Source organism: Oryx dammah, unplaced genomic scaffold (genome assembly GCF_014754425.2).
Source record: "Oryx dammah isolate SB20612 unplaced genomic scaffold, SCBI_Odam_1.1 HiC_scaffold_23, whole genome shotgun sequence".
NCBI classification, from domain to species: domain Eukaryota; kingdom Metazoa; phylum Chordata; class Mammalia; order Artiodactyla; family Bovidae; genus Oryx; species Oryx dammah.
The window spans coordinates 39707364-39722509 of record NW_024070207.1 but is presented as its reverse complement, the minus strand read 5'-3'; the positions used below and the strand labels follow the sequence as shown (position 1 = coordinate 39722509).

At 41.5% G+C, this 15146-nt stretch overlaps 1 protein-coding gene across 3 annotated transcripts; it reads right to left on the bottom strand.

Moving 5' to 3' along the window:
• Positions 1-582: 582 nt before the first annotated feature.
• ZNF449 (zinc finger protein 449) lies at positions 583-14040 on the bottom strand. 3 transcript variants are annotated; one of them, XM_040266212.1, is made up of 6 exons: positions 13980-14015; positions 13166-13311; positions 10212-10665; positions 8373-8577; positions 3997-4110; positions 583-3804 (listed from the first exon to the last, which is right to left on the bottom strand). In XM_040266212.1, exons 3-6 carry the CDS (start codon positions 10563-10565, stop codon positions 2918-2920), a joined length of 1560 nt encoding a protein of 519 aa, XP_040122146.1. In that variant the 5' UTR covers positions 10566-10665; positions 13166-13311; positions 13980-14015; the 3' UTR covers positions 583-2917. The 3 variants fall into 3 exon arrangements, with proteins under 3 accessions (XP_040122146.1, XP_040122148.1, XP_040122147.1); XM_040266214.1 differs by lacking the exon at positions 13166-13311 and having other exon boundaries at positions 13980-14040; XM_040266213.1 differs by lacking the exon at positions 13980-14015 and having other exon boundaries at positions 13166-13952.
• Positions 14041-15146: the final 1106 nt, after the last annotated feature.

The following is a 15146-nucleotide window of genomic DNA, read 5'->3' as shown; positions in this document are numbered from 1 at the left end:
TTGGCTTTGGACTGAGAGATAAACCATTGGCTCCCTTGGTTCTTACATCTTCATACCTGGACTGGATTACACCACCAGCTTTCCTTTTTCATCTGCTTGCAGACAGCAGATTATGGGACATAAGCTTCCTAACTATATGGGTGAATTTCTATAATAAATCTAATTATATATAAAAATATATATTATGTATATACAAATTTTATGTATACATTTCCATCTATCCATCTTCCCTATTTCTCTGGAGAATCCTGGCTGATACAAGCATTATATATAAAATGTATGGAATGTGACCAAAGCCATATTTAAAGGAAAATTCATAGCCTTAAAATGCTTTTATCATTAAACAACAAATACTTAAGATACAATATGCTGGATATTTATTCCAAGTGTACACTGTGCAGGGCCTGAACAAAATATATTTCATCTTCATAGTACTTAGGAGTTGGGTACTATGTCTTGCCCTTCATAATACTTAGGAGGCAGGTACTATATTTTGCCCTATTTGAAATGCTCAGAAATATAATTAGGCACATCCATACAATGTTCTAACTATGACATGTTTCTAAGAACTACTTCATATAATACTTGATCCGATGCCACAAATATTTATTAGTGCTTATTATACACAGGATACTATGACAAAGAGATAAAGAATAGATGTTCTCTACCCTATAAAATCCAGTCATGTGTGTTCATGATGTAGATGATACTAGCTAAAATTGATTGCATTACATGCTAAAACTGATACATAAACCCATGGTTGCAGAGAATAAAGATTCCACCTGAAGTCAGGGCAGGAGTCCATTGTGGTGCTTGTTGCCACTGCTCAGGGAAGCATCTCTAAGTTCAAACAATTAGTTAATGTGATCAAAGCAGGAAGAGCACATACGTTTTCACTTTATTAAAATATTGCATAGATACAGAGCAGTTGGGCTCATTCATTCTAAGGCACTGTCCTGGTTTGAATGCAATTCCACAAGAGAGAAAAGAGAAGCCATTACATTCAGTATTATTTACCTCTACATTCAGACTCCTCCCCTGTTCCATGTTTATTGCTACTGGGATCTCAATTTTATCCCCAAACTTATAGCAGCATCATACTAGGACCTGGATGGCAAAAATGAAGGACACATCCTGGCTCTAGTGCTTGGTATGAATTGACACTTAACTACAAACTCTCTTGCACTGCTCGCCATTTGTTTCCCAACTCTTGTTTAACTAAAGATATTATAAACTCTTTATGAATTAATTTTTAATAGTTTCCATTAAGCCTAGAACAGGACTAGTTAGGCACATAGTACATACCCCCACAATGCTTGTATTAAATATCAGTTGCAAGAACTTTAATGGAATAGAAAAAAATATACTTTCCCTAATTCTAGTTTCAGGAAAGGATGACTGGTCTCCTCACAAAGGAAAATACTTGAATGTCCTATTGCTTGTATTTTTTAACAAGGAGCTAGGCTGAATGAATATTTTCATGTATTAACAGCTTTAACTGACAAAGAGAGTTCTTCCTTTGCTATAGGAACTAGAGTCATAAGCACTAGTATATGAGAACAGTTATATAAGTAGCAATGTGTGTGTGAGATTATAAGCAAAATTCAAAGAGGTTACAAATCACTGAGCAACACATAAATATCTGAATTTCTGATCCTCCTTAAATGATGTGTGTATGTTACATTAAAAAAAATAAGTGTAAAGACTTTTCTCATAACACACTTGAAGCAACTGGAAATAGCTAGGCTTGGGAACAATCAGGCTATACAGATAGCTATAGAAATATGTGTTAAAGGCAGTGTGTTCCAAGAATATTTGCAGAATAAGAGCTCTGTGGGTTATTATTGGGTATACATGAAAACGGGTTCTGGGGTCAAACAGGATTGCAAAACACTGAGCCAAAAAGAGGTACTTTTTCCACCTTCATGAGAGGACCTCTCAGAATCCTCATAGGCTGATGTGCACTGTGAATCTACAAAGCAGAAACAGCAGGAAGGGATTCCTAAACTTATTTGCAAACTATCTTATAGAAATAGGTGTTCTATGATACACACTTAGGGAGACACTGAATTAAAGAATGGGTAAAATTTTAAAGCACTGAGAGAGACACAGTTGAATAGCCAAGGAGAGTGAAAAGCAATGGATACTGGTTCCTCAGTCAGTGTAAATTAAATTAGAGTCTACTTGTATGACTTCAACTGGCAAATGGGTTCTTCCACAAAGAGTTGACTTATCCTGGGAACAAAATAAATCATCAAACCAATACTCAGCTCTGAGCAGCATCACCCCAGACTGCCAACTAAGCAGATTAGTCAACTTTGCAAAATTAAAAGGTAAAGATTAAAATTCTAATCTCTTCAAAAACAAAATTTTCAATGGAAAGAACCCAGTTCATAGCAGGCAAACGAAATCCTCTTCATCCATGTGTTCCTAACATATTTTTATTATTTCATAAAATACACTGTCTCCTTTGTTGCCACCTGGGACACATATAAAGTTTTAAACTAATATAATCACCTTTAATAATGACAGCAGAATAATTATGGTAATACTGTAATAGATATGCCAGATAAATATGATAATCCATTATGTTGACCCTACCCTGAAAAGGATTGCCATTATTTTTATGCTGACATTTACGATATGGTTGACGTGGTTCACAAAAATTGTCAATGTAATAAAAAATGAGTTGCAGAGACAGAATAAATCAAATCTATGAAAACTGCAAAAGTAGGTAGATACTCTAGAATTCATATAACTTGGAAGATGGGTTTTTAAAGTAAAAAAAAAAAAGCTTTTCTTTTCTTACAAGCTCAAACAAAAGAATTCTTCCAAGACAAACAGGCTGCTGCATGTTTAAGATTTTGTGTTGGGGTTAGTTATCAATCTCTGTAGGATTTGTTTCCTTTAACAATCCTTAAAGAAGTCCTCTAAAGTGAGTGACTTGGTGCATAATAAGGCCTGCTCTCTGTCTGAAGCTTTTAGAACAATGACTACACTTGTATGGCTTCTCCCCTGTATGAATTCTTAAATGAATAACAAGGCTTGGTCTCTGTCTAAAGCTTTTCCCACAATAATTACATTTAAAAGGTCTCTCTTCAGTGTGTGTTCTCTGGTGCAAAGTAAGAGCTGTCAGCCTACTAAAACTCTTCCCACAATTATGACATCTATGAGGTTTCTCACCCGAATGAGTTTTCAGATGTCTTTTAAGACTTGATCCATGACAAAAGCTTTTCCCACACTCAAGACATTTATATGTTTCTTCTTCGGAATGGGTTCTCTGGTGCCCTATAAGGTGTGACCGCCGAGTGAATCGCTTTTTACACACAGTGCATTCATAGGGTCTCTCCCCTGTGTGAAGTCGCTGGTGTCTGTAAAGGTCTGAACTACGGAGGAATCTCTTTCCACATTCAGGGCACTTATGAGGTTCCTCTCCTGAATGAATTCTCTGGTGCCCTGTAAGTTGTGACTTTCGAGCAAAACATTTCCCACATTGAGAACATCGGTGAGGTTTGTCACCCGGACTCTTCTTCTTATGGGGTCTTGGGTTGAGAGGTTCTTCCAAGTTGGAGCTCTCAGGTTTCTCTCCTGCTGAGGGGTTCTGATGCTCTACAAGTTTTGTTAAATCTCTCTGTAAATCCTCTGGAGGGGTTTCCCATTGATTTTCTAGCTGTACATAGTCTTTTTGCAAAATGGGGCCATGAAGAGCATTCCCCTCTAAAGTAACAATAAATGGATACATATTCTCCAGTTTTTTCTGTTTTTCTGAAGTATCTTCTTCATTTTCTATTCCAATCTCAAAACCTGAGAGAAGAAACAGAATACAGATCTCACCATGTCCCACATGGAAAAGAACATGAGGGAAAATGAAGAGTTTATATTAAACCATTCATAGAAATAAGAGATGTTCCTTAGTAGAATCCAAAACTCTTTACCCTGATCAAGGTTGATTTTTTTCTTTTCTTTCTTGTGTGGTATCAATGAACAATTACTTACCTAACTTGGAATCAAGTAATTGCTTAATTTCTTTGGAATCTTGCAATTCCTTCACCCATGCCTCTTCTCTATGCTCCAATGGAAAGCTCACGTCAAGTTTTGGTATTGGGTATCCTTGCCAGAAGAAAGATGAAAAGCATAATAGTTTGGGTCATCAAAGGTTTTTACAGAGTTTAGCCTGATATCTTGGACATGTGGCTGCTTAATATTAACTTCCTCCTCAATTACTATTACATCACCTGGAATCTCTTGCAAGAGTCTTTTTTTTTAAAAGATAAAAGCAAAAAATGAGAGAACAACCTTTTATGTTCAACTTAAGGCACTCTTCCTCTAACCTATGGAAGGGGAGTGAATCAATTCTGTGCTGAAATCAATACACTAAATTGCTACTTTATCTATTTTGATAATAGATTTATTTAGGTTAGAGCCAAGAAAGTGAAGTGAAAGTGTTAGTCACTCAGTTGTATCTGACCCTTTGTGACCCCATGGACTGTAGCCCACCAGGCTCTTCTGTCCATGGAATCTTCCAGGCAAGAATACTGGAGTGGGTTGCCATTTCCTTCTCCAGGGGATCTTCTCGACCCAGGGATTGAACCTAGGTCTCCCACACTATGGACAGACTCTTTACCAACTGAGCCACCAGGGAAGACCCTAGGTTAGAGCCAAAATATGAAATAAATCTCCATAAAGTTGGCATTGAAACTGAGAAATGCTGATATTGAGTACTACGTGAAGAGAGAGAGGTAAAGCCAGAAGTTATGCAACTGCTTATTGGAATAATTTCAATTGAGATTTCCAAATTATAATGGAAACTGACTGGGCTGACAACCAGAAAAGCGTTTCTGTTTGCTTCAGCTGAAATCTGGAAGTGGACTGATTCTCCTAAAATTACCCTCAAGTAACCATTAAAGAGTGTTTCTCACTGTCATGTTAAGGACAACCAAAGAAATTTCTCCATTCAGTGCCCGCCCCCACTGTGTCCTATTACCCTCTCCTTACTGAGAGTCTCTCTGGCTCACAGTCTCTCTCCACACCCCTTCCTCACCTTCTCTGCTCTGCCCAAGTTAACTGGTCCATCATCAAGTGTGGGTTGGAAGTAGCTCACTTGAGATAGAAACGCAGCATGATGTTTAAATATTAGCACCATTAAAATAACATTAGCAGGTTAATTTGATGAATTTTAACCATTATATATATATATATATATCAAAACATAGGAAGTGGACTAAAATATCTTATTTTATATTTTCATGGAAAAACAGATCTTTTAAGATTAAGAAACAAAATGTGCTTCACATAAAATTCTGTTTAAATTCATTATATTGTTTTTCTTTGGGTTTCAAAGCTAAGAATAGGATGACAGGGCAATGAGACCAAGGTCAAATAAACTGGAGGTCACAGGTCAAAGGAAAGCTGTCATTATGTATGAAAAATGGAAGCAAACTGAAACTTGAAATAAGCAGAGAGAGTAGCAAAGGCCTACGTGTGAAATACTGATGTATAACCTCAATGCAGGAAGGGAGACAGACTTCAAGTATGATACCATGAGGAGCTCTGTAGACCTATTTCCCAGTTTAACTGGTGACAATTATTAAAAATAATACAAGAAACATTTAAAGTCTAGAAAATTAAGAAACATCTATTTTTAATAGAAGGGGTAAAATGAAATAGTTACATACAAGAAATATTTCTACATCTCACTGACATTAAGTCAATATAAATCTGAAGCTGATTATAAGTCAAGTTGTACATGTTAACTAGAGTAACCACTAAGGAAATAACTTTAAAAATTGTGAAAATTCATTAAAGTCAGTAAAATGTTACATTTAAAATATTTACTTGGTCTCAAAGAAAGCAGTAGATGACAGATAGAGGGACAAAAAAGATAGGAGACATATCCAAAAATGAAAACTCAAATAGCAGATATAAATCCAACCATATCAAAGATAAGAATAAATGGTATGAATTAAACAACTCAATCAAAAGGCAGAGATTGTCAGACTGGATTTTTTAAAATCCAACTATATGCTGTCCAAGGAAACACACTTCAGATTCAAAGATACAAACACACTGAATGTAAAGGAACAGAAGAAGATATGTCATGCAAGCAGCAAGTAACCATAAGACAGCCAGAATGACTATATTAATACCAGACAAAATAGATAGTAGAACAAGAGAATCACTTCATAGTGATGAATCAATCCACTAGGAAGATGTAACAATTATAATCATATGTGCACTTAAACAACACAGTGCAAAATATATGAAGAAAAAAATGTAAAAAGAAATAGACAATTGATAACAATAGTTGTGGACTTCAATACCTCTTTGCACTACTAGATAGAAAACTTAGGCAGAATAGCAACAATAGAAGACTTAAAAATACCATAGACCAACTAAACATCACAGACATTTACAGACAACACTCCACAGTGAGCAACAGCAGAATATACATGCTTCTTAGGTGCAGAGAAAATTCTACAGGACAGTCGAGAAGCTACACCATAAAACAAATGTTCAAAAATGTTAACGGATCACAATTACAAACTACATCCCCTCACTAAAATGACATTATAAATAAGTAACAGAAAGAAAATTGGGAACATCACAAATATAAAGAAACTGAACAACACATTCCTAAGTAACCCATCAGTCAAAGAAGAAATCAAAAGGGAGATTAGAAATAGTCTGAGGTAAATGAAAATGAAAACTTTGGGAGGTAAAACCAGTGCTTAGTTAGAGGGAAATTTATAGCTATGAATGCCTATATTAAAAAGGAAGAAAAATCTCAATAACCTAACTTTACACCTTACACCATACCCTGGATGCAGACAGGAAATGTGTGCTCAAACTTCAGCTTCTTCCTGAATGTTAACTTCCTGCAATTTTTAATTATATACCAACTCCACCCCTACCCACCTCCATTATCCTGCATAACACACAGATCCTTATGCCTCTGGTGCACTCAGTCTCCTCTTCCTGGACTCTCAGAGTGCTGCTTCTGACACTATCACCAGTTTGTATTCCCCAACCTATGCTCAAATCCCATGTCAGTGGAGGCCACTAACCATTCCCCTTGACCCATCTCCCACCCTTCTGACCTGACTTCCCATCGTCTAGTGACTGCAGCCATGAAATTAAAAGACACGTGCTCCTTGGAAGAAAAGCTATGACAAACCTAGACAGCATCTTAAAAAGCAGACATTACTTTGCCAACAAAGGCCCATATAGTCAGAGCTATGGTTTTTTCAGGAGTCATGTGTGGATGTGAGAGTTGGACCATAAAGAAAGCTGAGCACCAAAGAGTTGATGATTTTGAACTGTGGTGTTGGAGAAGACTCTTGAGAGTCCCTTGGACTGCAAAGAGATCAAACCAGTCACTCCTAAAGGAAATCAATCCTGAATATTCATTGGAAGCACTGATACTGAAGCTGAAGCTCCAATACTTTGGCCACCTGATGCGAAGAGCCGACTCATTAGAAAAACCCTGATGCTGGGAAAGATTGAAGGCAGGAAGAGAAGGGAGTAACAGAGAATGAGATGGTTGGATGGCATCACTGAATCAATGGACATGAATTTGAGCAAGTTCTGAAAATGGTGAAGGACAGGAAGCCTGGCATGCTGCAGTCCATGAGGTCGCAAAGAGTCAGATACAACTGAGCGACTGAACTGAACTGAAAATACAGAAGCAACCCAAGTACACATTTATGGGAAATGGATAAGCTAAATGTGATATATACATACAAGGGATTATTATTCAGCCTTTAAAGGGTTGGAAATTCTGACATATGCTACAGCATGAATGAACCCTGAGGACATTGTGCTAAGTGAAATAAGCCAGTCATGAAAAGACAAACACTGCATTATTTTACATGAGGTACACAGAGTAGTCAAATTCATTAGAACAGAAAGTTGAATGGTGGTAACCAGGATCTGGTGATGGGGTGGGGGGCAGGGTGTGTAATGTAGAAATGAGAAGCTGTGAAAATGGGTATAGAGTTTCAATTTTATAAGATGAAAACAGTTATGGAGATGGATGTTGGGAATGGCTCCACAAAATTACAAATGTATTTAATACCTCTGACCTGTACACATAAAAATGGTTGAGGCTGTAAATCTCAGGTTGTGGGTATTTTATCATGATTTTAAAAAAATTGAAAAGAGAAAAATAGGCTTCCTGAGCAGGGTCATTAGCTTAAGGGATTTTCAATCCCACTCGATCTAAGGTGCTTTGTGACCAGCTAATCCCAGAAAGATATTTCCTCCTTCTACTCTTGATCAGAGTGGCCCATTTCCATCAGGCATTCCCCAACCCTAGAGAGCTCTTGAGCTCTCAAAACAGAAACCAAAGAAAGGAAAGCAAACCCTTGCCTTACCAGGGTCGAGAAAGGGCTGGCCTTCCCCAGCAGCACTGAAGCTCAGCTCCTGCGGCCCAGCTTGTGGGATCCACGCCTCTGCCACTGGGACTTCCGGGGCAGGTCCCATTACTTGGAGTGGGGGCGACTCCAGGTGGATGTTTGGTGGTATGTGTGCCATTCCCACTGGTGCCAGTTCTTCCAAGAGCATTTCCTGCCTATCCAGCTGGAGGAAATGCCAGAACCATCACTAAAAGTCCAGACCAGCCCTGCCCAGTAGCAATATAATGCAAGCTACCCATGTCCTCTTAAATTTACCAGAGGCCATATGAAACAAAAAAGGAAATAAAATTAATTTAACAACATACAGTATTTAACCCAATATATCTAAAATATCATAATTTCAGAATGTAATCGATATAAACAATTGTTAGTGAGATATTTCACCTACTCTTGTTTCATATTAAGTTTTCAGAATGTGCTGTGTATGTTATACTTATAGCATATTTCAATTTGGAATAGCCACATTGCAAGTGCTTAAGAGCCACACTTGGCTATTGGCTACTGTGCTGGGTGGTACATGATTAGACCATACAAAGATAAAATCTTATATGGTAAGCTAAACCAGAAAGACAGAGAAAGGGAAACCACAAATTCATCCTATCCTAGGGGACAGGGAACCTTGGATGACTCCTGCTCAGGCAGGCTAACTACAGAGCCCCATCGACACCCCTTGCTGGAGTGCCCCTAATGCCCACCCACAAGTACTTCCTGCCTTCTCCCAAAGATTCTGCCTCTGCTCAGCTATGGGTTTCACTCAATGGTTCTGAACAGAGACTAATGCCACCACTTCCATGGGGCATTTTGCCTAGGATGGTAGGTGGTGGCTATCAGAATGTACTAAACCAAAGATGGGAGTCTATATAATTCACAGGGAAGAACTGTTCCACTTCCCAAACCATTTAGGAATGTTCCCTCAAACACTCACATAGGTAAAAAGAACCTGTCAAGGATCTCACCCTGTTGGTTATATAAACACAAAATATTTTTGCATATTTTAGCATGACTTGGATTTTCTAGAAAAGCATTACTTTGGCAATCAGAGAAAAGACTACACTACTTATCGTTCCAATTGACCAAGAGTTGTTTGTCATCTTGAGAAATCATATGACCAGCAGCAACACCACTCATAATGTTTGAGTGTACCATATCACTCAGAAGTTCTGGCTGTCACATTCCCAGTGTATCTATGCATAGATTCAAGCAAATGACAACTCCCTAAAGTTTTGGTGTAGTCAAGCCCAAATACATGCACAATGAAATGCACAATGAAATGTGATTTCATAAGAAATCACAATCCTTTTCCTTTATATTCCTTCTAAACTCTACTCAACTCAAGGTTGGCAATATTTTCTTGTAAAGAGACAGACAGTAAATATTTTAGGCTTTGTGGGTAGTACTGGAGTACTGGTTTGTTGTCTCTTCTTTTTTTAACCATCCTTCAAAAAGGTAATAACCATGACTATTTCATGGGTTGTATAAAAATAGGCTTTGTGTAATATTTGGCCCACAGGGCACTTATTATGTTGATTTTTTTCCCTAATTTTGTATATGTAATTTATATTATTCATAAATTTCATTTTAGGATAGTAAAGGGGACATTACCAAATATTTGTTATAGAAGTGGAGTTGGGTTTAATAGTTGAGACTGTCTGGAACCTATGCTGATTCCAGTAGAAGGAAAAATTGGAAAGCTCCAGCAGGGAAATCCTGTGGTACCAGTCAGAAGGTCTGATCCAGTCCCAGCTGCCTTGCTACTTCTTTGGGTCTAATTACCAAGATCCCAACCTCTTTTCTCACCTGCTGCTCTGGTATCTCAAGTTCTCTCTGTAAGTCTTCTATCAGTGACACAACTCTTTCTCTGTTCTCTGGGCAATGTTCCCTCACCCAAGTCTCTATCTCTGTGGGGAGAATTGTTAGGAATTGCTCCAACACCAGCAGCTCCAAGATTTGCTCCTTAGAACGCATCTTTGGCTTCAGCCATTGACAGCAGAGCTCCCAGAGTTTGTTGAAAGCTTCATGAGGCCCAGCTGCTTCTTTGTACTGGAACTGCCGGAAGCGCTGGCGGAAGACCTCACAGTCAGTATCATACTCTTGAAACACCGAGCCCTGATTCAAGGAGGCCTGGATTGCACAACCCAGGGCCACAGCCATCGCCCTCTTCCAGCAATGTGCAATTTATATGGAACTTGAAGTGGCAGATTCAAATTTCTTTACTTCTGTTATCCTCCGGGGGGAGCCACCTATATATACACTGAGGTCGGGACAAAATGAGAAAAGAGAAACAGTAGTGGTTACCAGAGGGCAGATTTACCTCCCTTAACTTGCTTACTTTTCTCCAAAGCCCTAAGGAAGCAAATCAGTCTTGAGGGGCGGGGGAGATTGAGAATCTGATGAAAGCCATGAACGCTCTTCTAGAAAAATAAACACCACATGAAATTCTGCATTTAATTTCAATAAGGCTACAAAATCTTCAAGACCATCTATGGATTCTCTAGAAATGTACTCTCCAATCTGGTATTCAATAGTCCCATGTGAGTTGGGGGGAGAGATAAATTAGGAGTTTGGGATTAACATATACACATTACTATATATAAAATAGGTAAACAACAAGGACTTACTGTATAGCACAGGGAATTATACTCAATATTTTGTAATATCCTATAACACAACACTGTAAATTAACCACACCTCAACAGAAAAAGTGGGCTTCCCTGATAGCTCAGTTGGTAAAGAATCCACCTGCAACTGGAAACCCCAGTTCAATTCCTGTGTCGGGAAGATCCAATGGAGAAAGGATAGGCTACCCACTCCAGTATTCTTGGGCTTCCCTTGTGGCTCAGCTGGTAAAGAATCTGCCTACAATGTGAGAGATCTGAGTTCAATCCCTGTGTTGAGAAGATCCCCTGAAGAAGGGAAAGGTTACCCACTCCAGTATTCTTGCCTGGAGAATTCCATGGACTGTATAATCCATGGGGTTGCAAACAGTCGGACACGACTGAGTGACTTTCACGCTTTCACTTTCAATAGAAAAAGCAGGCCTACATGGATGTTTAAATTAATTAAACTAAAAATTCAATTTCTCATTCATACTTGAGCAACATTTCAAGTGCTCAAGTAATATCTGTGTGGTACATATATGCAATGGAATATTACTTAGCCATAAAAAGGATGAAATATTGCCATTTGCAGCAATATATATGGATCTGCAGATTGTCATACTGAGTGAAGTAAGTCAGACACAGAAAGACAAATATCATATGATATCAAATGTGCGGAATCTTAAAAAATGATACAAATGACTTATCAACAAAACGAAAAGTTACAGATGTAGAAAGTAAACGTGGTTATGAGGGGGTAAGGAGGGGAGGGATAAATTGGAAGATTGGGATTGACATACACACTACTATGTTCAGAACAGATAACTGATAAGTACCTACTGTACTCGATACTCTGTAATGGCCTAGTATAACTGATCCATTTTGCTGTACACCTGAAACTAACACAACACTGTAAATCAACTATATCCCAATAAAATTTTTTCAAAAAAGGAGAGACATCTCTGCAGAAAGTTCCATTGGACAGCTCTGCTCTAGGACTCCGTGGACCTAAAGCAAAGAAACCCTTCCCTTAAACGAACCCCTACAGATTTAGTCGCTTCTGAACCCACTTCCAACCTAATTCCCACTGTCTTGTGGTTTTGAATACAGCTAGGCCACAGAAGAAATGGCAAGCAATATTTACAATGGTGAAGAACCCTAAAAGTTCATCTACCTTTGAGGAGCCTTTAGTCATCTTCAACCATGGGGATCTTAGCTAGAATCATGCCTTGCAAAGACAGTAAACCATCAATCCCTTATTCCTCCCCGCTAGGGGTCACCTGTAGTTCAGCCAACATCACCATGACCCTCACCCTGAAACAGCATTCTAAGTGACTTTCTCATGAGAAAAATACATGGCAACAGGGCAGGCCAGCAGGAATCAGGTCTGCATTAATAACCAAGGACATTTTTTCACGCCTTGTGCCAGGAACTGTTCTACACCTCCCACATATATTGGTTCATTTAGCCCTTACCCAACATCAGGAAGTGGGCTCTACTACCGTGTCCTGAACACAGGTGAGAGACTGAGGTAAGGATGAGGAGGACTGAATAACTTGCTCCAAGTCACACGGTAAATGCCAGAGGGGAGTGGCGAGGAGTTTGGAATCGACCTACTACTGCAATGCCAAACTCTGCTGCTGCTGCTGCTGCTGCTAAGTTGCTTCAGTCGTGTCTGACTCTGTGCGACTCCAGAGATGGCAGCCCACCAGGCTCCTCCGTCCCTGGGATTCTCCAGGCAAGAACACTGGAGTGGGTTGCCATTTCCTTCTCCAATGCATGAAAGTGAAAAGTGAAAGTGAAGTCACTCAGTCCTGTCTGACCCTCAGCGACCCCATGGACTGCAGCCTACCAGGCTCCTCTGTCCATGGGATTTGCCAGGCAAGAGTACTGGAGTGGGTTGCCATTGCCTTCTCCAAATGCTAAAATCTAAAAACATCCAAATGTTTTCAGTGAGATCTCTGAGGTCGCAGAAGTCCTCACATCCATGTCTCCTCAGATGTCAACCCTAGTACCCACCCGGGCACTGTGGCTCTTCTCAGCCTGTATTTTCGGGGACACCTCATGTATCTGTCCTCCTTCTTGGAGTGGGACAAGGAAAAAATACTCATGATTCCAGCCAGTCATCCCAAATGCACACAGTCCCCGTCTCACCTTTATCTTGATGGTATTCTGGGTTTTGGCGTCAGACCCATCTAGTGATAACCTGCTAGCCATGTGATACTGACACCCAGGGCTTCTGTCGTCAACATGAGATAATCACAGCATCTCTTTCCTAGAAGTTCCCTCGGCAGAGCCCACTGCAGGGAACAGCAGCATGCTTGGCACAGAGGAAGCACTCAGGAAAGGTCATTTCCTAGGAAGCTTCCATTTAACCTCCACCCTGCCAAGGCACCTAAATGTCTCTGGGGGGCATCCAGGGACGTGCCTTGAACGTGCTCCAGCCTCGCAGCTGGGCAGCCCTCCCCCGACGGTTCCAAACCTTACACCACGTCGACCAGGGAACTGACCCTCTGGGTTTCCCCCGCGTCGGCCCCGCCGGAGAAAAACTTCACTCCATCCCTGGGCGGATGGCTCCTCCCCAAACCCTCCTGAACGAACTCGGGCCCACAGGGCCCGTGGATGAATAAGGGTGTAAAGAGAGGGCACTCGGGAAAAGGATCGGGGGACAAGGCAAAAAGCAGGTTGAAAATCGGGTACCCGCGGTGCTGCGCGGCCCCAGCGTGCTCCCCGTGGAGGATGTTGCGCTCCCCGCCCGGGAGAAGCCCGGGAAGGCCCGGCGGGTCGCAGGGGACGGCGGCGGAGACCCGGGCCGGACATGAGCCCTCCGCCTGTCGCTCATTCCCGCGCCCGCCGCCCGATAGGGACTGGAGGCGGCGGGTTAGCTCAGACCGAGCGAGATGGGAGCCCGGCTCCCCGCGCCCGCGCCCCAGGGACGGCCACGCCCTCTGGCCGCTCCGGGACTCACCGCCTCAGCGCCCGCGGCTCTCCCAGGCTCATCGGGTGCAGCTGCCCATGGCGCAGGCGCGCGGCCGCGCTGTGGACTACAGTTCCCGGCAGGCTCCACACCACTCGCCCAGCGATCTCAGTCTCTAAGGATGCTGACGCGGGAGAGGCTGGGATTTTCCTTGGCCTCCTTCGGTCCTGAGGCCGCTTTGGAAGCGATCCCATTTCCGGTCTTAAACGCCTGTAAATTCCCGGGGATTGGGTGGGGCATGCCGCTGTTCTAGATCCTAGCGATGGCTTCTCTCCCATCAGCCCTAGAGTAACTGGAGCGGCTGGGGACTTCCTGAAATCTGTTATGACTGGATCAGTGCTTCTCAAACCTCTTTTTAGGAAGAATTTCTTGTGAGGACCTGTTAAAAATTCAGCTTTCTGGGCTCTTCCCCGACACCCGTATGCATTGGATCTCGCGTGAGCTGGAGGATTCGCATTTTAATAAGCTTTCCTGGGGATAATGACCCTGATCTTTCCCTTCCGCATCATAGTGCCCTTGAGCTATCTTTGTATTTTCCTCTTAAAGAACTAGGATTTGACGAAGCTCAGTTCATTTCAGTTCAGTCGCTCAGTCGTGTCCGACTCCTTGCGACCCCATGGACTGTTGCACGCCAGGCCTCCCTGTCCATCACCAACTGCTGGAGTTCACTCAAACTCATGTGCACTGAGTCGGTGATGCTATCCAACCATCTCATCCTCTGTCGTCCCTTTCTCCTCCCGCCTTCAATCTTTCCCAGCATCAGGGTCTTTTCAAATGAGTCAGTTCTTCGCATCAGGTGGCCAAAGTATTGGAGTTTCAGCTTCAGCATCAGTCTTTCCAATGAGTATTCAGGACTGATACCCCTCTTTGATTTCGGCCGCCACTAGAGAGCTCTTGAATCTTTAGGGCGCCAACATGGCCCCGCCTCTTGTCTTCCAATTGGTCTTTCGCTGTTCCCGCCTCTGGAGTCAAATTTTCACTTCTGGGTGGTCAGCGGTGTTTTGGCCAGGCCAGAGGCAATGATGTCATCCGGAAGATGTAGTCCTCACATTTGGCCTGAGCTAGTTTGTGTGTGTGTCCTCACATTTGACCTGGGCTAGGGATGTGTGTGTGTGTGTGTGTGTGTGTGTGTGTGTGTGTGTGTGTGTGTGTGTGTGT

Excerpts from the sequence above, each read along its gene's own strand:
- ZNF449 (XM_040266214.1), bottom strand. The coding sequence starts at position 10,565 with ATGGCTGTGGCCCTGGGTTGTGCAATCCAGGCCTCCTTGAATCAGGGC. Across the intron at positions 4,111-8,372 it reads CCAGCCCTTTCTCGACCCTG|GATACCCAATACCAAAACTT; the intron begins GTAAGGCAAGGG and ends TCTTCTGGCAAG. Across the intron at positions 3,805-3,996 it reads ATTACTTGATTCCAAGTTAG|GTTTTGAGATTGGAATAGAA; the intron begins GTAAGTAATTGT and ends TTCTTCTCTCAG.